The sequence below is a fragment of the Phaenicophaeus curvirostris genome, chromosome 10 (assembly GCF_032191515.1).
Source record: "Phaenicophaeus curvirostris isolate KB17595 chromosome 10, BPBGC_Pcur_1.0, whole genome shotgun sequence".
Taxonomy (NCBI): Eukaryota; Metazoa; Chordata; class Aves; order Cuculiformes; family Cuculidae; genus Phaenicophaeus; species Phaenicophaeus curvirostris.
In genome coordinates, this window is record NC_091401.1 from 20,895,695 (window position 1) to 20,918,498 (window position 22,804).

General features: G+C 40.5%; 1 protein-coding gene across 7 annotated transcripts in view; it reads left to right on the top strand.

Annotated features, from left to right (window-relative positions):
• Positions 1-22,804, top strand: part of MECOM (MDS1 and EVI1 complex locus) — a 342,399-nt gene that overhangs the window by 312,121 nt on the left and 7,474 nt on the right. For 2 of the 7 annotated variants that reach the window (XM_069864818.1, XM_069864823.1), the window contains 7 exons: positions 162-318; positions 6,027-7,386; positions 9,122-9,209; positions 12,040-12,066; positions 19,331-19,497; positions 20,833-20,910; positions 22,622-22,791. In XM_069864818.1, the coding sequence (XP_069720919.1) occupies positions 162-318; positions 6,027-7,386; positions 9,122-9,209; positions 12,040-12,066; positions 19,331-19,497; positions 20,833-20,910; positions 22,622-22,791 (2,047 nt within the window). The remainder of the gene's footprint in view (positions 1-161; positions 319-6,026; positions 7,387-9,121; positions 9,210-12,039; positions 12,067-19,330; positions 19,498-20,832; positions 20,911-22,621; positions 22,792-22,804) is intronic. The other 5 variants (XM_069864824.1, XM_069864820.1, XM_069864821.1 and 2 more) reach the window with 5 other exon arrangements.

Genomic DNA, 22,804 nt, shown 5'->3' on the forward strand with positions numbered 1-22,804 from the left:
GCACAACTTCCATCTGTTCCCATTAGTGAGGTGTGATGTGGCCATGGTTTTTAATCTCAAATACTCCCATATAGCTCCAAGGTTTGAATTTTAAAAGACTCTTGTAATAACTGGCTTCTTCTGCAGTTAAGTTTCTTGGTTAATCAGTACTCATTTCCTAGCAGGTTTTCACGGACCCCAGCAACCTTCAGAGGCATATTCGTTCCCAGCATGTTGGGGCTCGTGCTCACGCTTGTCCAGAGTGTGGCAAAACCTTTGCCACTTCTTCAGGCCTCAAACAGCATAAACACATCCACAGCAGTGTCAAACCTTTTATATGTAAGTCCTCATCTAAACATCTTTGGTTAAGTATTATTTTTTTTTGTCAAAAAAAAGCAGCGTAATCTGGAAGCAGGAGGTTATGTTGTTCTCCCTTTGAATTTCATGCTGGCTTCATGGGGGCTGTGAATTATTAAATGTACACTGGCTGATTTACAGTCCAATGTAAAGCGCCGTTTTCATGATTTTTCTTTTCAGGCCTGCATTGTGTGCTGTATAAATGTATCTGTTGTCTCTGGGATATTTTTCCATGCACAGATGCGAAGAGCAAGTGGGGAGTGAGATTTAGCCAGAAGAAGCTGTCAGGCTTGCTGACTGCAGCTTCATTGCTTTGCACCACACCAAGTTGGCTGCTTTCCTTCCCACTCCTCTGCACCAGCAGCCCTCAGCCCCGCACTGCCCCCTGTGCTGGATCCAGCCCTGCCATGTAGGGCAGGAGTAGTGCTGGTGCAGGGCAGGAGCTGGCAGTGCCAGGGTGGGCAGGGGGTGGAGGCAGCAGCTGCCACCATGGTTGGGATATGATGGGAATTAGGCAGAGCCAGCAGTACCTGTAAGGCTGCTTTGCTTTAGGAGTTAATTTTGGGCAACAGTCTCCCCAGAAGATGCCATGACTTTTGCTGGTGTTGGAAAATAAACCTTAGAGGCAGTGAATTTCAGTTGGAGGAGCTTATGCCTTTCTTGAGGCTCCTTTGCATACTCCAAATTGAAGTTGAGCTATTTAGATCTTTGCCAACAGCTGCTCCAGCAATAAAGCTTGCCTCATATGTGGACCTGACTCTGTCCTGGGTTATAATTGGATCCTCAAAGTCTTATGGGTTGTGTTTACTGCTGAGCCAGATCATGCCAGAAGATGGGGAAACTGGGTGCATGGTAATATTGCAGCTTGCTTTATCTCCCTTTCACCAGGGAAGCACAGGCAGAAAATATTTGAGAACATTGTTTGTGGTAGTGCTAATGTCCATCACAGTCTTTTCAGGCACCTTCTATGGCTTTTAAAACCCTTTGTGACCAACTCCTGTACTTGTCCTCTAAACTTCATAATCTTTTGCTGCTCTTGACAATAATTCATCAAAATATCAACTCCACGCCCAGACAGAGTGGCAGCCACAGGCTAAGATAATTCCTCAAGGAGAGGAGTATTGGTTTGAAAGACTCATTTGTGCAAAGTCTGTGTATCTGCCATTGGGTTAGAGAGTACTTTTGATTTAGGTTTCTTCAATGACAATATGTAAACTGAGGTTCAATAGTAAATATCAGTAATAATTTTTAAACCTGGTTACAGGTTAAGTAATTGCACTTAAAGGTTATAAATCTTTAATTGCACTTAAAGATTATAAATATATTAGTAAACAGAACCTTTTGGCCAGGTAGGGAGTCTTCAGACAGCCCCATTGCAGTCAATGCCCTATATAAAAGTCTGTAAGTGGTATCTCTCTTAAATGAAATAATATCTCAAGTGCTTTTTATTGCTATTTAGTCAAAACACCAACCAGTATTCTTCATAGATACAGTGCAAGGGATGAAAACCCATTGAGCAGTCTATGAATAACAACCATGTAATTGCAGAACAAAAGGGTTTGGAGACCACATGTTCGGTAGGCTTTGCTGAGTGATGGGAAGGAGGTATAGTCACCTAAAGGAGATATCTGTTTTCCACCAGAAGGCCCACACACCATGATTTACTTGTACCAGTCTGTTTATGGCAACTGTCTCTTATTACAGTACACCGCCCAAGCTTAGTAAAAACTCACCAACGCTAAGGTAATTACTCACTGCCTTTGCAAAATCTCCAGCCTCTCCAAATAGAAACCACATGCCATAATAGACTGAACATATTCAAAATAGCACTTACAGTAATTTTTTTTAATAAGCAGAAAATATGCAAACTTAACTACTGGCTAATTTGGGGTCCAGAGACAATCACAGTACAGAGTTTGACGAGGTATGATGTGAATTTTTGCAATTTAGGAGCCAGATTGGGAGTTTGTGTTAAACCTGGTGTCTGCAGAGCAATAAAAGCTGCAAGGAGGGAAGCTTCCCTTACAAGTGAGTTGTTGAAAAGTATGGCACTGAGATTTAAAGGGTGTAATAAGGTGTAATAGGAGAAATCAAACCCAGCAGCTCTTGCTTTGATATGTGGAAGCAATTAAAGTTGATAACTGTCCCCCATCTACTAAAGCGTAAGCAGAGATTTAGTTGGATATAGGAGTCAGATGATGAAAAAGAAGGTAGGTCTTACAACACAAACTTATCTGAGGAGTCCTGGCTCCTGGGAATAGCCATGGAGGTTGAGGTGGCACAATCGATGTACACAAAGAGTCTTCTCCAAAGTCAACAGGGTGTTGGGTGTGCACTTAACTGATGCTGTGTTACGCCCAGGCTTTAGGCAACACTTCCCAAGAGTAAGACTACGGGGGACTAAGGGCTTCAGACTTGGGCCCAAAATTTTTTGCCAGCCTTGGGACCCCATGTATTGAACAGACTCCTGTTGAGTGCAAGGGGTAACTTAAGCAAGCAGCACCTCATTGAATTATTTTAAGTAGATTTTGTGATCAAAAAGGTAAAGTACTCAATACAACCATTATTTGTTTGATTGAGATTATAATAATAAATATTTACTTATTCTAATGGTATTGCCGTTATTGGTTTAATTCGGTTTTATAACAGAGAAAAAAATACTTCTAGTCAAATGATTAATTTGCATCTCCCTTAACAGTTTGTAAGGATATCTCTCAATTGTAAGTGTGTATTTTTGCTGTTGTCCAGAATGGAATATTTCTCGGTTCTGTTGACTTTTGAATATATTAATGGAGAATAATAATGTAATAATATATTGATATTCCTTAAGGGAGAACTTCTCAAACTTTAGGAAGACCAAGTCTGTGCCAATAAACCCCTTTGACCTGCTTGCCACTCTAGCCTACCTGAGTGAAGCATTGTACTTAATACAGTCATATGAATAAGAAGCAGGCCATCAACACAGCCTGGTAGAAGATCAGAAGGTCACAGAGCATGATTTGGTTTTAATTATACATTAGACTAGCCTTGTAAATGTATGCATTGGAGATTTTTTTTCGGGAAAAATATATATGGTATGGTCTGATGCTCTGCTGCTGTATGTTAGGCAGAGCTCTAGCAGTGTTGGTAGTTATTCTGCATTACACAAGGAGAGGAGCTGGCCCAAAATATCCCAGATGGAGCTTCTGCGGACCTACGGATATGTCACTCGAATTGTACCATTTTGATCAGCTTAATTTTGGTTTGTGTAATTAACCTCTTGAGAGCACGGCTGAGTTTTCGTGTAAGTCCTCAACAGTGAAGATAAGGGGCCTGATTCTGTACCATGAAGTAAGGAGGTATTTTTGTTTGTGGGAGCAGAAACCTTATGCCTGCATTAAGGCTAAAAATAGGGAGAAATAGAAAAAAATAAAGCTGCATACTGCAACAAATAAACAGCAAATAGTTCTACAGTAATTAAAAAGTAGTTCTATGGTAAATAGGCAAATATAAATATTTTCAGAAAAAAAGAAGCAGGAAGTACTTATCCAGAGAAAACCAACTGTTTTCAAGGAACTAGAATAATTTATTTTCTCTTTTCCTCTCTGCTGTTCTCCTGCCCTCTTTTTCTCTTCATTGTCTCTCCTTTTCCTTTCTCATAAACATTTTTACTTTTTTCTTTTTAATTTTATTTTTTATTTTCTCTCTTTTCTTTCTTGCCTTTCCTTGTGAATGAAGATTTCCAGCAGGAACAGTAACTGATACACAGCAACAAACATTCTTCCTGAATTACCGCATTGCAAATTTCCTGTGCTTGGGCCCAATTCTGCCCTCTTTACCCCTTGAATTGTCCCAGGGATGTCAATGGGACGGGAACAGGGAAAAGGGGTGGATCAGTCAGGATCAGGCCCTCAAACAATAGAAGCATTGTTGCTGAGATATGAAGCAGCCTGCTGAAGAGGTAAACAGTTAAGAGATGACAACAAGTGGTCATGTTTCTCAAGGGCAGATATTCAGAGGAGCAGGAAGGTTAGCGCAGGCTCCGGTGTGAGTGGAAGTTAGAGGACGTGATTGCAGTTCATGGGAACCAAGAGTGCAGGATGGGATACATTCAATTCAGTTTCCTTTGCAGGCTTAAAATAGAGCCATTGTAAATTATGTCAGTCTGTCTCAAATCATGAAAATGATTGTTAAAAAGACCTCAGAATACACAATGTGTATTGTTGTGTGGCTTTGATGTGTGAAAGATGAGAGCTTATGATATAACACAAATTAAATAAAAATAAAGTGGCCAAATGCTTTTTCCTGTCTAGAAAAAAAAATGGATTTATTACAGAGGGATAACGCCGCTTACTGATAATGCTGCTGCCTTGTTTTTAAACAAGACTGGAGCTGATAGTGTTAGAAACAAGCTAGTGTAGAGGTGCAGACAAATTTTAGCATGATGAAGAGCACAAGACATAGTGCAGCCTTGGGACTTGCCCAGTGCCCCTGCTCATCCAAAGAATGCCAAAAGGGGACAGAAAGAGACACTAGGGAGTTGAGCATTATCCTCTTCCAAACCATATTTTAACTTTAAGACCTGTAACTTGGTTGCTGCCTCAGTTTTCTCCCTAAGGTTTGCAACAGCCACAAAATCAGGGATCTGCAAAATCCCATTCACTTGAACGACATGATTTGATCTTTATAGTGTCTCATTCTGCACCACTGGCCACTTTCAGCGCCTGCTACTAAAAACGGTTGCTGGAAGCTGTGCTCGGATGTGCCAAATGTTGACGGCTAGATCAGGCCAATGAGCTCACGGTAGATCTCCTGCCCTCTGTGGGAGAGGCTGTTTTGAGCATCAGATGTGCAAATAAATACAACCGCATTATTAAAGGAAATTGTTGTGAAATCTAGTGTATTTTTTCATGTGCAAGAGACAAATAGGCAATATTAAGTCTAATAAAATTATTAAGATAAGAATTTAGAGTTGCAGCATCCCAGGAACCTGTAGGGACTTCATGCATTATTGAATAGAAATGCTTTTGACATATGAGGAACCATATGAGAGTACTACACTGAGGTTACTGAGGCTTTAGGTTGGACTTCGATGAGATTAAATTCTTAATTTTAAGGGCAAAAAAAATGTTGTTTGTTAATAAGGTTATGCACTTGGAAATACCTGGTTGTCTACTCCTTCCCCTCTTTTATACCCTTGTGGTCTTGCAGACTGAAAGTTCTGTGAGGTAGCTCTGTCTAGCTCTTGTCCAGTCCTGAAAATATTTGTTTAAATGACTAACTTTCCACATGTGAATAGTAACATAAACGGATGTTCTTTGAAGACGTAAGTGCTCACTTATGCAGGAGAACTATGGGTTAATGCGATGTTACTGCACTGAGCCCTGGCTCTTGGCAGGGCTCTGGGTCCTAATGCCTGTATGGAATATGCAACATTGTGCAATGTAAAGAGCAAACAAGGAAACTTTGTCTTCTAGTGATTTCAGACTTTTTCTTGTTTGTTGGAGCGGGTTTTGGTGCTGTCGTGAGACATTTGTCTGCTTGGGTGCCTTGCTTTGGAAGGGTACAATAGATTTTTGTACATTTGTGCACCCAGACTTCTCCTTACAGCTTCGTAATTGACGTTTGGTGGGTAAAAAAGTGGTGTTATTTGAGGGTGGGGGCAATTATGACAAAGCCTGAGATGTGTTGTTGTTGTCGTTTACATACAGGTGAGGTCTGCCATAAATCCTATACTCAGTTTTCAAACCTTTGTCGTCATAAGCGCATGCATGCTGATTGCAGAACCCAAATCAAGTGCAAAGACTGTGGACAAATGTTCAGCACTACGTCTTCCTTAAATAAACACAGGAGATTTTGTGAGGGCAAGAACCATTTTGCAGCAGGAGGATTTTTTGGCCAAGGCATTTCACTTCCTGGAACCCCAGCTATGGATAAAACGTCCATGGTTAATATGAATCATGCAAATCCGGGCCTTGCTGACTATTTTGGAGCCAATAGGCATCCTGCTGGTCTTACCTTTCCAACAGCTCCTGGATTTTCTTTTAGCTTCCCTGGTCTGTTTCCTTCAGGCTTGTACCACAGGCCACCTTTGCTACCTACTAGTTCTCCTGTTAAAGGACTACCAAGCGCAGATCAGACAAACAAAAGTCAAAGTCCCCTCATGACAAATCCTCAGATACTGCCAGCCACCCAGGATATTTTGAAGGCACTAAATAAGCAACCATCAGTAGGGGAGAATAAGCCAGTGGAGCTTCAACCAGAGAGGTCCTCTGAAGAGAGGCCGCATGAGAAACTCAGTGACCAGTCAGAGAGTAGTGACCTTGACCTTGACGATGTCAGTACCCCCAGTGGCAGTGACCTGGAAACCACCTCGGGCTCTGATCTGGAAAGTGACATTGAAAGTGAGAAAGAGAAATTTAAAGAAAATGGTAAAATGTTCAAAGACAAAGTAAGCTCTCTGCAGAGCCTGGCTTCAATAAATAATAAGAAAGACCACAGCAATCATTCCATTTTCTCACCATCCTTAGAGGAGCAGACTGCGGTGTCAGGAGCGGTGAATGATTCTATAAAGGCTATTGCTTCTATTGCTGAAAAGTACTTTGGTTCAACAGGACTTGTGGGGCTGCAAGACAAAAAAGTCGGAGCCTTACCTTACCCTTCCATGTTTCCCCTCCCATTTTTTCCAGCATTCTCTCAATCAATGTATCCATTTCCTGATAGAGACTTGAGACCGTTACCCTTGAAAGTGGAGCCCCAATCACCCAGTGAAATAAAGAAGATATCTAAGGGAAGCTCTGAGTCTCCCTTTGACCTCACCACAAAGCGTAAGGAGGAGAAGCCACTTACCCCCATACCCTCAAAGCCAGCAGCCCCCTCTGCAGCAAGCCAGGACCAGCCTCTAGATCTCAGCATGGGCAGCAGAAGTCGAGCCAGTGGCACAAAACAAACTGAACCTCGGAAAAACCACGTCTTTGGAGAAAAGAAAGGTGACCTCGAGCAAAGGAAAGCTTCAGAGTCCTCCTTGCAGCACGCCAGGCCCACCCCATTCTTTATGGATCCCATTTACAGGTAATGGACTGTTTGCTGCCTTTTGGCATCCTTCGGGACAGGCAGTTGGGTCTGCTGGGAACACCTGCCTGCAGATGCAGGACAACCCTGTTCCCATCCCACCACCCCTGGAGGTGTCTGAGCCGCTCAGAGGAAACCCCGGGGCCGGTGATGCTGCAATTAGCAAGTCTTCATCACTTGCCCTCCTTGCAGTGAGTCAGTTTAACCTGCACAAGCTGAATGTATTTTCTTAAGTATTTTCATAAATGAAACAAAGAAGCAAATTACCCTAAGGTGTATAAAAACCTCAGAAACTGAGAGTGATTTCTGCCTTTTTTTGCACTGATTTGAGTAATGGGTTGATTTATCTAGGCATTTCATTAATATAATTGAAGGTGTAGTGTCCGTGTGTGTACAAAGCCTCACCACTGGACTAGTTAATCTGATCTGCCCTATGAAATCAATGGGACCCTTGTCATTGGCTTCAGCGGGTGCACAAGTGGGCACAGGCAGTGTAATGAGCTTTTAAAAACCAGTGGTAAAATCCTGCCCCCTTGATGTTTCCCAGTATTGCTGAGATGGATCTCACTGGCATCTGGTTTTCACCTGTCCCCTGTGTATGTCAGCCCCTCTTTGCCCTTTGCCTTTCTGCTCATAGATCTGTAACCAGAGTTGTGCATCTAAATTAGTTTAGAGAAATATTAGCCATAAAATTATTTTTCTGTGTTATAAATGACTGACTTTACAGCCTATTGTTAAAAAAAAAAAGTTACTGCCATGTAAATGATTTTAATTTATTACTTTATCTGAAAAAGAAATGCTGTGGGCAAAGCTTCTGGAAAATGCTCTTACATATGACAACAGGTATGCATTATGAAGAAACAGGATACGACGCTGTTTACTGAGATGATTTCATTCATGCCAGATTGATATCTGTATTAGACCATAGGTTTTCTTTGCGTCATATTAATTTTAAATGCCTGAAGCAGTGGAAATAATGATCTGTGGTTTATGGTCCTGCATTACAAAGGAATGAAATCTGTACAAATCCTGGCAGTGTAGCATGAGGCCAGTTGTTACCGAGCCTTCCTTTGCTGTCAGTTACACCTACATACGGACAACAGGATTTGTCCCATAAACTGTATACATCAGTAAGAGAAAAAGCAAAAACCTCAGCTTTTCACACTGCTTCTGAATTATTCATGCAGCATTTCTCTGCCTAAATGCCCACGTGAGTTGATCACAGCCTTTGCTGCTGACATATCAGATTCAGTGCATGCCTAGAAGCCTGCCTTTCTTGCACTGCTTGTGCACGGCCATGCACAAGGAAACGTTTCCAGGATGCTGGCTGCAACGTCTTGCATGGGCGGACAAGAAGGGACCCATTGATCAAGGCTCCTGTTGCCTTAAATTCCTTTTCTCTGAGGGGACAGCACTCTTGGTTGCCTCATTTCTTCATAAAAGTACTCAGTAGTTAGTCATTGGTTCCTACTATGATTATTAACAGTTCTTTGAAGTGGGACTATTTCCTAGGTAAAGGGTATAATCTCCCTTTAATGGCAATTCACTGCCCCAGCCTGCTGCAGAGGGTTGTATGCAGGAACTGAGAGTTGACTGTACTGCCTTATCTGTTATGGTTATCTCTGAGAAACAAATTGCATGATGTATACTTGACTGTTTTAAACATGAGTAACTGCATAATTATTAATATCTGAGACTGATTCATCACAAGCAAATCTAATTTTAACATTTACAGAGTAGAAAAAAGAAAGTTAACTGACCCACTGGAGGCTTTAAAAGAGAAATACTTGAGACCTTCCCCGGGATTCTTGTTTCATCCACAAGTAAGTATTTTGGGAATTTTGATGTTGTAAACAAGCCTGTTGATGCTTCAAAGCAGGTGCAGAGAAATGAATGCAGTCTTAGTAATTTTTGGATTTCCTAAAACAAAAAGGTTTTGCTGTACCATTGTGGTGTAAAAGCATAAGCATTGTTCTGAGGTTCTTGATGTTTTGCAGATGAAACAACATGTTTTGATTATAGAGGAAGCCAGATTCAAACTACATGTATGTTTTAGAAGCGTGTTCCTCCAAAACCGTAGCATAGCTACCAACTTTTATGCTACTTATGCCTTCTTTGGCACTCTTCTGTGCTCTGGGCTGTTGCGATGGACACAATATTGACAACAAGAAGGCATTGTAGATTCAAAGTAGGACAAGCACAGCATCCCAATTGTCAATATTTAAAGACTCCCAGAAAAAAGTTTCACCCAATGCTTTCAAGTCTCATGATGCAAATACTCCATCTCTTTTAGGGAGCAGTTGTAGGCTGTAGTGTGTGCAGTGGCTTTGTAGGATCACTGCTTCTGCATGCATGAAGACATGCTATGAGAGGGCTGCTGTCTCATTCCTGTGCCATAATCATGCTGCTTATTGGCTGAATAACAAAAATTTAAAAAGGTGTCCCTGAAACAGCGTGAAAACTTCCATGTGTATGCTGTATAGAAAGAGCACTTGTGTGTGAATTATATGTTGCTTTTCTTCAACAGCACTGCACCCTCATTTGTCCTCATCCTCCTTCCTCAAAGAGATTTTGCTAAAAATTTGGGTTGAAATTTATACCTGAAACAGATGCTCTGTGGTATTTGCAAGTATGAACCCTTTCCTGAGTACGGGCTGTTTCGTCCTAGTAATGATAACCCACACATCTTGAATTTTATGCCTGCAACCAAGAGCTACTGCCTCTGGTTCATCTTTCTCTGATTTCTGGGTAAACCATGCAGTAATCTGCTGCAATTTGGGGGTTGGGTTTGTGGTTTGTTTTTTTCAGTGAAGGCAACAGTTGTTATGTCCTAAGTGGTATTGAATATGTTCTGAAATATGGGACTTCTGGAGAACTGGGAAGAGCAACTCATGGCATATATAGTTGCAGATGCACAAACATAATGCAATTGTATGGGTGAGAGAGTGCAGAAAAACACCACATTCCAGTTGTGATGCCTGAAGGAAGTGATATACATGTTTTAATAGCTACTCAGCACCTCTTGCCAAGTTACCTTGTTTGCCTAAGTGGCAAAGCAATGAGTAAAAATTCCGGTTTCATAGCAGATAGTACACAAAGATGCAAACAGGAGTTTGATCTTCTTTGTATTCCCTGGTGTAAAATCAGGCTGGCTCCTCTCCATCAAGTGTGTGATTCTGTTAGAGCAACTAAGCATCTGTAACTACTTGTAAATTATTTAAATGAGGGCATTTTAGGTACTTTATTGATGGGGGAAACGATATTATTTTGCTTAGTGGTAGCTAGCTTTTCAGAAGATGTAAATCAATGTCGTTTAGTGAAGTTGGAATCAAGGAGCTCTGAAGGTTTTGTGGCAATTGGTCTGTTGAGGATTGTAGGTTGTGTGGTGGGTGTGAAATGAGTGTTTGAGTAGAATGCACCATTCTGAGTTCTGGTGTGGTGAGCAGGAAAGGAATTGTATACTTAGTTACATAGTGCTGTAGACTTTGAATTAGGTGAGGAGGCATGCAGGTGAAATGGAGACATTGGATGTTTTGCCATTGGTGGGTAGGATGTTGGGATTTTACCCTTCGTGTTTATTAACAGAGGATTGGTTAACCGAGGAAGGTCCCAGTATGGTCACCAAGTGCATCAGTGTGAGCAGGAGGTGTCGGATGCCACCTCCCTCCCATGGTGCCAGCCAAAGTGGGGCAGAGCCAGCACCCTCTGGCAGGAGGGAGGGCTAGTTGTGCACCCATGTTGCTGAACACATGCAGGGGAACGCGCAAATATGCTCATTACACCTTTTTGCCCATTCCTCCACATTTCTCATTATGCAAGAATTAAAAAAAAAAAATCCATGTTAAAGGCTGGCTTTCATTTTATCACTTACCTAAGCTGCTAGGGATAACGTCTTTAAGTTGGTGTGAGATGGATGGGTACAAAGGTTATGAGTGTAACATGCAGTCTTAATACATTGTAAAAAGCATAAACCACCATCACACATCCTGTCAAAAGAGTTAATGCCAAAATCTGCTTGCTTGCTGACTTTAATAGAAAGGAGTCTCCTGTTTGTAAAGGCAGAAATTGGCTTAGTATTTATAGAGGACTGGGGAACGGCTTGCAGAAAAGCTGTTTTTCCTTTATAGTCCTGTTCACCCCTGTAAAAGTACAGGTGTGGAGTGCACTGCAAGTTTTCATTTTCTGCCAGCAGGATTTAGCTATATAAAATATGAATAAAATTATTGTTTATGTCCTACAAATTTGTGTTTCTGTAGGTGAATTTATTTCTGAAATGCCATCTGATGAAGTGAGAATTTATTCTTCTTAACTGGATAATACAACTGCTAGCAGTCAGATCTTTAAATTAGGTTTCTGAAGTAGAGATTAAAGATATAAACCCTGCACTCCTTACCCTATCCCTGCCGGAGCAAAATTCCTCCCTGTGGCAGTGGCCCAAAAGCTATAAAAATTAGATCTTTTAATGGAATTTCATAATCATTTTTCATAATAATAAGGATTGCATTTTTAGGGAGAGAATACCCTAAAGCAACAAATAATTCATAATAATATTTTTAGTAGCATCTTTCAATAAAATCTTAATTAGTAGATTGATTGTAATGAGGGCTCCAATGCAGGAATAATGTGTTGTTTTTGTTTCAATTTTGCTCCCAGTTCCAATTGCCTGATCAAAGAATTTGGGTAAGTTCATTGCTTATGTTTTTGATTTAATCTTTGTGAAATAAATTGCATAAGAAAAACACAATATGAATGATGACTTACCATTTGATTACAGAGCATGCCATGCTTTCCTTCAGAGTGTTGTAGCTGTAGGAGATGAATATCCCCTTATTTTCAAATTAGCTTTATTTTTACCTACCTAATCCTGCTGGTTTTGTTTAGTGAAGGCAATGGGAGCTTTACCTGAGTGAGGGTTTCAAAACGCAGTCTTTTTTTATACTTAACTGAAATTATTCCAAGCTGTTTCCTTTAGAGGTTGCAGTGAAATTCTCAGACTGCAATCTTGTTAGATTGCAATAGTTATAAATATTTAATCTGCATTCAAGACATTAAAATACAGAGCCACAGAGGACTTCATGTTTCTATCTCTCATTGACTGTAGTGAAAGTTAGTCACTTTAATAGCTTTTAAATTTAGAGCTTAATTGTTCATTGCTGTACTTAGAGCAGAAATAAAACACCCAGTTATTTGTCATGTTTGGGTCAAATTTGTCCTGTTTGTGTACTTGCATCTTCCCCCTTATGCAAGCAGGAATTGTACTTCCAGTACTATGGGATAAATTTGAGTTTGCTCTTCTATTTTTATAAAATGTTATTTTTAATGCGTCTAAGTTGTTCATGAAAGAAAAAAGAAGAGCCACAGCAACTGCTTTTGCAGATGCAACTCAAATAGCAACGTATTTTGCTCTTGCATTGCTGGCTTCTCAGCTGCAGCACTGAACCCATAAATCCTTGTCCCGGATTTTTCCCAACCTTCGGGCTTTGAAGGGTAGAGCTGGAGCCAGCCCATTGTGGCTTGAGTCCTGACTCGCTCTCGCTCATCGCTCGCTGTGAGACATGGATTGATTTCACAAGACGGAGCCAGATTTTCATAAAACAAGATCCGAGATCTTCACGTACTCTTTCCCACTTGCTAGTGCAGGAGCCCTCAAAGGTGCTGCCACTGCAGGTTGGCACTTGGCCCTGCTCTCCTCATGCTATCCATGGCACGCTTCAAAAGCAGCAAGGGACCTTTGCTTTGCATACGCGTAGCTTTTAATCTTGTTTTCTTCCTGTAAATTGATGCTTTATGCAGCTGCAAAAGATGCACTAGCGTCCAGAAAAAAAAGGAGCTACGCAGACACCAAAGCACTCTTGTGAGCTCCCATACAAGCAGAATGAGCTCAATAGATAGGAGGTAGGGTTAGGTGCCAGACTAGGAGAACACAAGAGGTTGTTCCCAAACATTTTATTTGCACTAGAGGGAATTCAGTGTTGCATGTGAAGGGGGCCGTAGTAGGGTTTGAGATTTGGCCAGGGTACCCTGAATCCTCTGCTCTCAGAAAAGTGACTTTGTGCATATTTGGGAAGTCAAAAAAACCAGGGCAGTCTCTTTCTTCTGTATACTTTCCTTGACATTGGCTTGGTCCTCAAATTTCCATCATCCTGTGCTTTTTTTGTGAGCATATGTGTCCTGGCTATGCTAGTGATTTGAGCAGCTGCAGCAGAAGTACGTATTTAAAACATAAAGTGCCTAGAGCAGGATGCCGATTCATGGATGAATCTTCATCTTAAAAGATTTGAATATGTCATACGAGCCTTTATATCTCAATTCACGGTTGCATGTGCCATATATTTCAAGATTATTTCAGATTGTTTTTCATTTTGTTTGGCAGGAACCCTATAGTGCAAATCAATGGGTAACACCCTCTCTTGAGCGGATCATGATTTATTTAGTCTGTAGACTCTTCCATCCCCTTCTGGTCTCAACAAGAGGAGGTTGCTATAAAGAAGTTCAGACTTTACTTGCAATAGATATATGAAGAATTATTGTAAATAATTAAAATAATTTTAAAATAAATGAAAAGAAATTGGGTGAGTTAGTTAACAAAGCTTTTGTTTTACTGGGCTTATTTTAGGATGCAGTGCACTCTGTTAGATTAGCTAAATTCCCACCACCTGCCTTAATACAGATAGAGATATTCTGGAACTGTACTGCAGATCAGCAGCAGTTTCTTGCTGCTGCTTCATAAAGCTCAGCCATGTGTGATAGGTCTCTTGAACGTGAGCACAGCTCAGCCAAGTTCCATGTCTGGATGTCCAAATACATACAGTTTCAAGACAACAGATTCACAGGTCGTAGTCTTTAGAGAAAACATTATAGCTTGAACTGAATAGGAAGAAATCCTGAGCTTTAGTAGTTGAGTTTTCAAGATTTCTCTAAATAACACTAGTAAAAATAGAAAGCAAACATTTGAACAATTTTTTTCCCATGAGTTACAGCCATAAAGTCAGTTATTTTTGTGATAATAGCAATGAAGGAGTCGCGTTTGTAAAACATGAGGTCATGTAATTCATGACATTGTCTGCTAGATTATTTCATATCATCAGGTTGTTCTTAAAAAGCAGCAACAACAAACCTTTGCTTTATTTATGCCACTTTTTCTTCTGTTGGTTAATAAATTTTAAGACAAATACTCAAGGCCCCTGCTGATGATATCTTGCCTGTTGAAATGTTTATAAATACTTGTTTTAGCCGATTATGGTAATGTCTGCATTTTTGAGTCGGAGCTGGGGAATTGTGACTGCATATTAGTTTGCGTCAGTAGGAGGTTAATAGCCTCTCAGGGAGCAGGAGGGAGGTGGGGGAAAGCAGCTTCCTTTTCCAGACATCTGGACACAGATAGAATCAACAACTCTTATATATGTAAATCAAAAGTTACTGTTCTATATAAAATACTGTCATTCACTGATCTCAGATTAGGAGCAGACATAACTTGTCCATAAGGCAATAGCTGTATGTAAAATAAGTAATAGGATCTTCTCACTCTCCTACCTCCTTGAAGAGCTTTCTCCCTGGACTTGGCAATTACGGTAATCCCATCCTTGGGGTCAAGCGGTGCCTTCCTCAGCATGCCCTGTTCAGGGATCTCCACAGCCCTTGAGTGCTCAGCTGGGGTGCAGACCTCTTCCAAAAAGTGCTGCCTGGCAGCATGAGCTGCATGCTTGCCTCCCTGGTGGTCCCCAGTGCCCATCCCCGTAGAGACAAGGTGGCCACGAGCACCCACCTAACCTCCAAGGACAGACGCTATCGCTACCAGCTTGCTCCAGGAGTTTGGATTGCTGACCACTACCATCTCCATGGTTGGCACAGCTCCTGCAGAGGCAAGTCTTGCTTTGCAATCAGCCATAATGGTGTTTTGAAGGAGTGAGAGCTTCTTCAGTTGTGTTTCAGCTGGAAGAGGGAGTTTCATTGTGGAAAAGGGAAAGTCATGCCCTTGGTTAATAATTAGTCCGAAAAAACCACCAAACCATACCAAAGCATAAACCTTGGTAAAAAAGGCTAAGAAGAAATTAGTGGTTTTTACAGTCATTGGAGATCATCAGTGAGTCCACCTAGGGATGTCACTGGACTGAACTGTGCCATATGTCTGTAAATGACATAGGAAGAAGGCTGACCAGGCAAAGAGCAGAGCTTGAAACTGTTCATTGAGAATAGCTAAACGCAAAAGCTGACTATGAAGATTTTGCATAAAATTCATAGAAAGCTGAGTCACCTGGGATTAAACCAGCAACAAAACTCAGTGTCAGTGAGTTCACAGTAATACCGAGGGGAAAGTGTGACTCTTGACTCATGTCATTCAGGAAAAAAGATCTTGAAGTTGATAGTTTTATGAAAATATCATCTGAGCGCTTACCAGAAAGGAATTGAAAACATCATTATGTTATACTGCCTTCAGGTCTTGAATACAGCTGAAGTCCCTCTCAAAAAGGATGTAGTAGAATTAGAAAAAAACACAGAAAAGTGCAACAATGATGATCAGAGGTAGGGAACAGCTTCCATACAAAAAGAGACTAAGTAGATTTTGATTTTTTCAGCTTGTAAAAGAAATGCCCGAGGGAGCTGTGCCCCAGTTCTGTGAGATGGTGAATGGTGAGCAGAACCTGAATGAGAAATGGTTATTCATTAGTTTTTACAATACACAAAAAAAAAAAAAAAAAGGGGGGCACTCAGCTCAATTGTCAGGCAAAAGGCTTAGAAGGAACAAAAGCCAGTATCTTTTCATATGCACCTAATTAAATTGGTGAACTCTCCTTGACAAAAATATAAATGGATTCAAAAAGGGTTTAGCCAAATGAATGGGAACTGCAGCCACCAATGGCTGTTCACCCCGAATGGAGATGCAGCCTCCAATTAAGGCTCTTCCACTTCTCATTGCTGGTGTGTGACAGAAGACACTGGGGAGGAGGTCTGTCCCTTGCCCGCCCTCCTACGCGTCCCTTGGGGCCACTGCTTGAAACCAGGGTACTGTCTTCCAGGAAGCCTGTGTTGCAGGTTTATAATTCCTGCTTGGTTTTGGTGCCTGAGTTAGTCCTCGGTGCGACAAATCCTGGATTTCATATTGCTCAGTTTATATTTTGCAAGTAGTTTGATGAGCGGGGCCATCTACCTGCACACAAAGTAGTGGAGAACTTGTTGTGTGGCTGGCCTGGCAGGATTTTATGGGCTTTAAGAAACCCTTGCAGTCCAGGTGCCCATCTCATGATAGGGAAGTACATCCTGAACTCACCGAGCACCACCACGCTCCATAACTTCTTAAAAATATGCCCTAGTTTTGGTTCTAGTGAGCCCTATCTTCAGCAGGTAGTAACTGCTATAATTACCATGATAGCAATAGAGCACCACCAGCTTGTGTCAGCCAATACTCAGGGCTGAGCACTTCCCGTTGTTGCTGGTGTATTTCTTGAAAAATATAAATCATACCAGGTAACTACATAGATCAGTCTTTAAAAAAAAATCCAATAACACAGCAAACACAATAGCCATTCCTATGGTGAGAAACGTATTTTTGGAAAGCGAGTAATACTTTAAAATAATTGGAAGTGCTTGTGTTTCCTCTCAATGAGGGATTTAAGATTAGATGCTGATTTCATACCTATTTTGGAACTGATGTAATCCTGGAGGCAGCATTGGAGGTGGCGTTGATCTGTATCACCATATATTACAGAAGAATTGGTCTCAATTTTTCGTCTGCAAAATCCTGGAAATAAGAATTTAAAAATATAAGCATGACTAAGCCATTTTAAGTGTAAAGGAGAAAGTAGCTGCTTTAATATATTACTGTAGGGGAACATGTACATGAGAAACGGTGATCCAAAAGTGATTTAAAACCACTAGATAATGAAGCTGACTTGAATATTAAATATACATAAATAAAACATTTATTATACATCTCAATGCCCCTATTATTCTTCACCATAAATATGTGCTATCGTAACCTATGCACTGTCCTGTCACTGCTAATCGGCCTGAAGGCCAAGGGTCATTTTTCATTCAAACCATCTCTTTTCTGCCATTACAAAATAGGCAAATGAATTCTTGCGTGGAATAATTAGAAGGAATTAAAGTAAATGGAAAGATTGTTGTAAAAGCTTAAAGAAGCAATTCTGACTAAAGAAAAAAATGAAGTCATATGAAAATAAATATATGGTAGTGTTGAGTTGTATGGTTTGATAATGACATCTTGGTGCTGAGATAGAATTACCTCCTCTCCCAGCAGCATCATCATTACATACCTCTCGCCTGTGATCAGTACATGTCAGAATCCTTCATATTGACAAATGTGCTGTCCACTTGCATCTGTGGAGAATGTTTTAGCAGCTGAGTGATTATGAATCAAACCCCAGAGCTTGCAGACCCTACTGCCTTGCAATGCTTTCACATTTGTTGCCTGACAAGTAAATGTATCTTGACTTTCCTCTGAGATTTTTTTTCTTTTTTTTTTTTTGCACTGTGTTTGATGAAAGACATTTGGCAAATTGGCAGTGGTACCCTGTACATTGCAATTTGTACTCGGCATTAGGAATCTGAGCATGAAAAGAGAGGGCAGGCTACAGGCTAAAAGAGGGGGAGGGGGTGGAACGCCAACCCAAAGCTAGAGCTAACTAGCACGTGAATAGTCATCTCAGGAGAAAAATGTGCAATTCTGCCCATTAAAGTAAAATTAAAAAAAAAAAAAAAACCCAAACTCAATGGTGCAGGTTTTCCCATTAAAACAAAATTTTAAAATCTTAACAATCTGAGCAGTCTCATATGGATTTTGAAGAATAGCCTCAGCTGAGGAACATTCAGCATCTTGTCTTTCATATGATTTCCTCCTTCATTACATTACACAGGGCTTATGCTGTGGTTTTTATGCTCTGTAGGTGAGATCTTGAGTTTCTTTCTTTTTTCATTTGTTTGTGGTATAGGCGGATGGTTACCCTTACTTGTCAGTAGGCTCAGCAGCAATCCTGAACTCTCTAAGTGACAAAGTTTGAGGTTTTGGAATAGCTTTTCATGTTAAGTTTCAGACTTATTAAAGGAAACCATTCTCCAGGAGTTATTTAATCCCAGCTCCCTGAAAACTACAGACAACTAATCAGGAACGGAGACATCTCAAAGTACATAGGGTTTACAAACAAGTGAAGGTAGAGCAGGAATATTAAAAGGTTGTAGAAAAATAGGATAGGCATTTAACAGGTAGTGTAAACACATAGCACCAAACCCACTAATGCCTCATTTCTTATGGATTTATCTCATGGTCTTTGACTGGGATGTGCAAGAAGACTGGACAGAATGGTTGGATGTGGCTGAAACATTGACAGAGCCACTCTGAATCTGGCTTATTGCAGCCCTTGGTTGAGCTAGAGTGTTTATAAGGTTTCCTCTGCAATATTTGTCCTCTGCAAGTCCTGTAAAAAAATTAGCACCAAACAGTAGGAATTAAGTTATTGTTGGGATCTCTCTTTTTTCTGTTGGTTTGATGAAAAATGGTGTTGGTAGATGGGATGCATATACTCATTGGCATACACCTACAGAGCATCACTGCATAAACTGGAATTTTATAGAAGCTGAGGCTCAAAAAATGAGAGGAAATGAATACTGGCTAATTTAGATTTTCTGTGGAAGCATCTTACCACCACAGAAATGAGGGCAAGGCATTCTGCTGTGTGCTGGCCTTGTAGAGAAAAAGCACCCTGTTGTAGCACTTACAGGCATTATTCCAAGTGGGACAACATTGTGGCCACCACCTTGCTTAATAGACCCTATAATTTTTGAGACTGCAACTCTACATTTGCTTCCCATTCCCCCTCCTTGCTGGCTTTTTGGTTTTTTTCTCTTGGCAATGTATGGTCTTTGCATTTTGGGTTTCCAGTGAGGTCATGAAGCTGAAGAATGGGTTCTGTGCTGTCTTCTGTTGCAGATGTCAGCTATAGAAAGCATGGCTGAAAAGCTGGAGAGCTTTAGTACCCTGAAACCAGAGGCCAACGAGCTGATCCAGTCGGTGCCATCCATGTTTAACTTCCGCGCACCACCGAGCACCCTGCCTGAGACCCTGCTGCGGAAGGGGAAGGAGCGCTACACGTGCAGGTAGCCCCCAAAGCATCTTGTGCTGCCATCCTGGGCTCCCAACAATCCCCCCCTGCTTGTACAGTTTCCAATAAAACATGGAAAACATTTTGCTTTGGGGTTCTTATTAAACTGCTGGTGTTGTGGAACAAAGGCTTTTCCTAGTATCGTACCAGTTTGATAAATGAGGTGGAAACTATTATATAAACAATTTTTTTTTCCAAATTTTCTCATCACTTTCATATGCACAAGTGTGCTTTCATTATTGATTTTTTTGATCATAAACTACGGACGTTTCTTCTCAGGCTTCTGGTTTTAATATCTGAAGGGATCAGTGGTAAAATACATGACTTATTAGGACTTAAGTGTACAGACTTAAAAAAAAAATACAATGAAGATAGTCATTGTATGTGCAACCAAAATGAATGGGAGCTTTGTTGAGGAAAGTAGAATTAGCTGTGTGGGCATTTTGAAGGCTTATACATCACATTATGAAAAGATAAATGAGATATTAAAAATGATGGGATGCAATCTTTGAAGCTGTCACATGGAGCAACCACCATCCTTGTTCACTGACGGAGCACTGTGCACATGCTCAGTCCCCACGCAAAAGTGGGATGAATGTCATTAATAGAACTGGGCCAATTATAAACTAAGTATTAAAATGTTTCTTGAACAATGTGGGAAGGCTCGTGATAATTTTTTTCCCATTGTTATTCATGGGAAATATTATTGAGTTTGGAGAATGCTTTTTAAATTGCATTGTTTAGGTCTCTTATATCATCTCCAGAATGCGCAGACGTTTGACACTGGCATATCGGTTTATGTGATCTTTTGGGAAACATGTCACCTTCTTTCAAGACATGTTGTTATAGAAACATACCTTGATGGATTAGGTCTTTTGAGTCTTGTCTGCTCTGATCCTGTTCAATACACAGAATGATGTCATGTTTGCTGACACGTAGAATTGGTTGAAAGGTTTGAAATTTGCTTACATGGAGGCAGAAATCCAAGACTTTAATAAGACTCTCTTGATTCCTAATCTGAATGTGACAGATAATCACCTAGTGAGCTTAGAAATTTTGGGTTATCTTTAGAACTGATATGTTTTCATATATCCCTCACTCATGCACAAGAAAAACTGTTTGATGCCAGGAATTCCAGTTTCATTTTTCCATGTGTGTGTCTCAATCACTTACATTTGCTGAATGTTTTTATTGAAATGTTGTTACACCAAAGCAATGCCAATAGTACCATATGTTAATGATTCAATTTGGTCTGTGCATCTAGTCCAGCTCAAATTGGGACAAACCCATTGAAGATGGCATTGTCTTATCAGACCTTTTCTTATCACAGATACTGTGGCAAGATTTTCCCAAGATCTGCAAACCTAACACGTCACCTGAGGACGCACACTGGAGAGCAGCCCTATAGGTACCGTGACCCCTTACCTGTGTCTGTGCTGGGATCAAGTGAATGAAACAAGGGAATGAGTGTTTGCAACAGCCTTGCGTGGCCAGCTCCAGCACTCGCTCATTAGTATTGATGACCCATCATTGCATTTTGGTCCCAAACAGGGCTTTGTGGATTCATTGCTGATATTCAGCATTCAGGCTGCAGAGATGGGGGAAGGTTTTGGTCCTGTTTAGCCCAGATGCCATCCGCAAGTCTTGCCTTTGCCTTGTGGGATAGCTCGCACTTCTGAACCAGAAGGATTGAAGTGATTTTTAATAGCGTGCATGGTCACATTTGCCCTTGTGAAAATGTTTTTTTGTAAGAGCTCTTCAGTATTATTTGCAGTCTAAATTTGGGTGTTGCATCAATCATCCGATTTCTGAAGGGTCTTGGCTTGAAAGACTTTACTGTCTTTATTGATTCCTGCCTAATCTAGGTCCTTTCGGAGATCTGCTTAAATGAAACCCATGTAGGTGTACTCTTGTTGATAATGTGTATGTGATATTGTATACAGGACAGTCATATGCAGAAATGTATATAGAAGCTTCACCTTATTGAAAATGAAAGACTAATTTAAATTGACTGGAAGGAAGCCAGTTCATGTTCCAGTAAAACAAATGCACCAATTTTTGCATTTTATGAGCTGTAAAGAGCAGAGTAAGCTCATTGTTTGTGAGGAAACAATATGGGGTTTGCCTCTAGTCCCTTTGGGAAATGAGATTCACATCTAATTTTATTGAAGAAAGGTCTTCATGCATGTTATGCTTGTCCACTACATAAAAGCCATGAGCAATTAGTAGCATAATGGGCGATTTCAGCACTTAAAAAAAAATAATTTGACATCATTGACAAGCATAAGAGAAGCACGGGAGAGGTAGAAGACTGAAAAACTAAAGTGGTGAAGACTGTTGGCTAGTTGCCAGCCAGAGAATTTGGAATAGTTATAGTATGACTTAGTAATGGCTTAAAGAGTAATACAGTAAAGGCTTTAGGGACTCCAAATCACTACAGAGTATGAAAATTGATGCCTCTGGTACCAGAGTGATAGACTAAACTACTCACATTGGCACAGTATTAAAGGTTGGGATTGTTTATTGCTGGTTTTTGCAAGATAACCAGATTTCCTCTGGGATTAGCAATCGAGCAAGCTAATTCCTCAAGAAAAGATTTAATCACACAGTATAATTTAGAATAGGAAAAGAAATAGCCCATTTTACCTTATTTGAGCATTAAAAGAGATCTGTTTCATGTTTTTTCCAGAAGTGTTTAATTGTATTGTATTGGCAGCACATGAAACAATAGAGTTATTGCTCTACTGTTTTCTAACTTCCCAAGTTTGCGTGCAACAGTTTTAAAAACATAGGAATCAATTACCCTACCTAATTTGATGCCATTAACTCTGAAATATTAGGCTTATTCCTAAAGGCAGTTTTTAAAATATAAAGCCTAATGTGAATTAAAGCTAAAAAACACACCACAGAAGTGATGTGTCCATTCCAAGAGCAGAGCTCTTCAGTTATTTAGCCAAAACTTGTCTTTATTTTCAGGAGAGTTTTGCTTCAATGGGGATGAATTAACTGCAGTTAGGTGCTGAAGCTGAGCCCAAAACGTGTTTCGTGTCTCTTAGGACAAATTTTACATTTCCAACTACTAACAAATCCTTTTCTACCCACTTCATTTTTTTTTTTAGATGCAAATACTGTGACAGATCCTTTAGCATATCCTCTAACCTGCAGAGGCATGTCCGTAACATCCACAATAAAGAGAAGCCATTCAAGTGTCATTTGTGTGACAGGTGTTTTGGTCAACAAACCAATCTTGACAGACATCTAAAAAAGCACGAGAATGGGAACATGTCTGGTATGTATGTCTT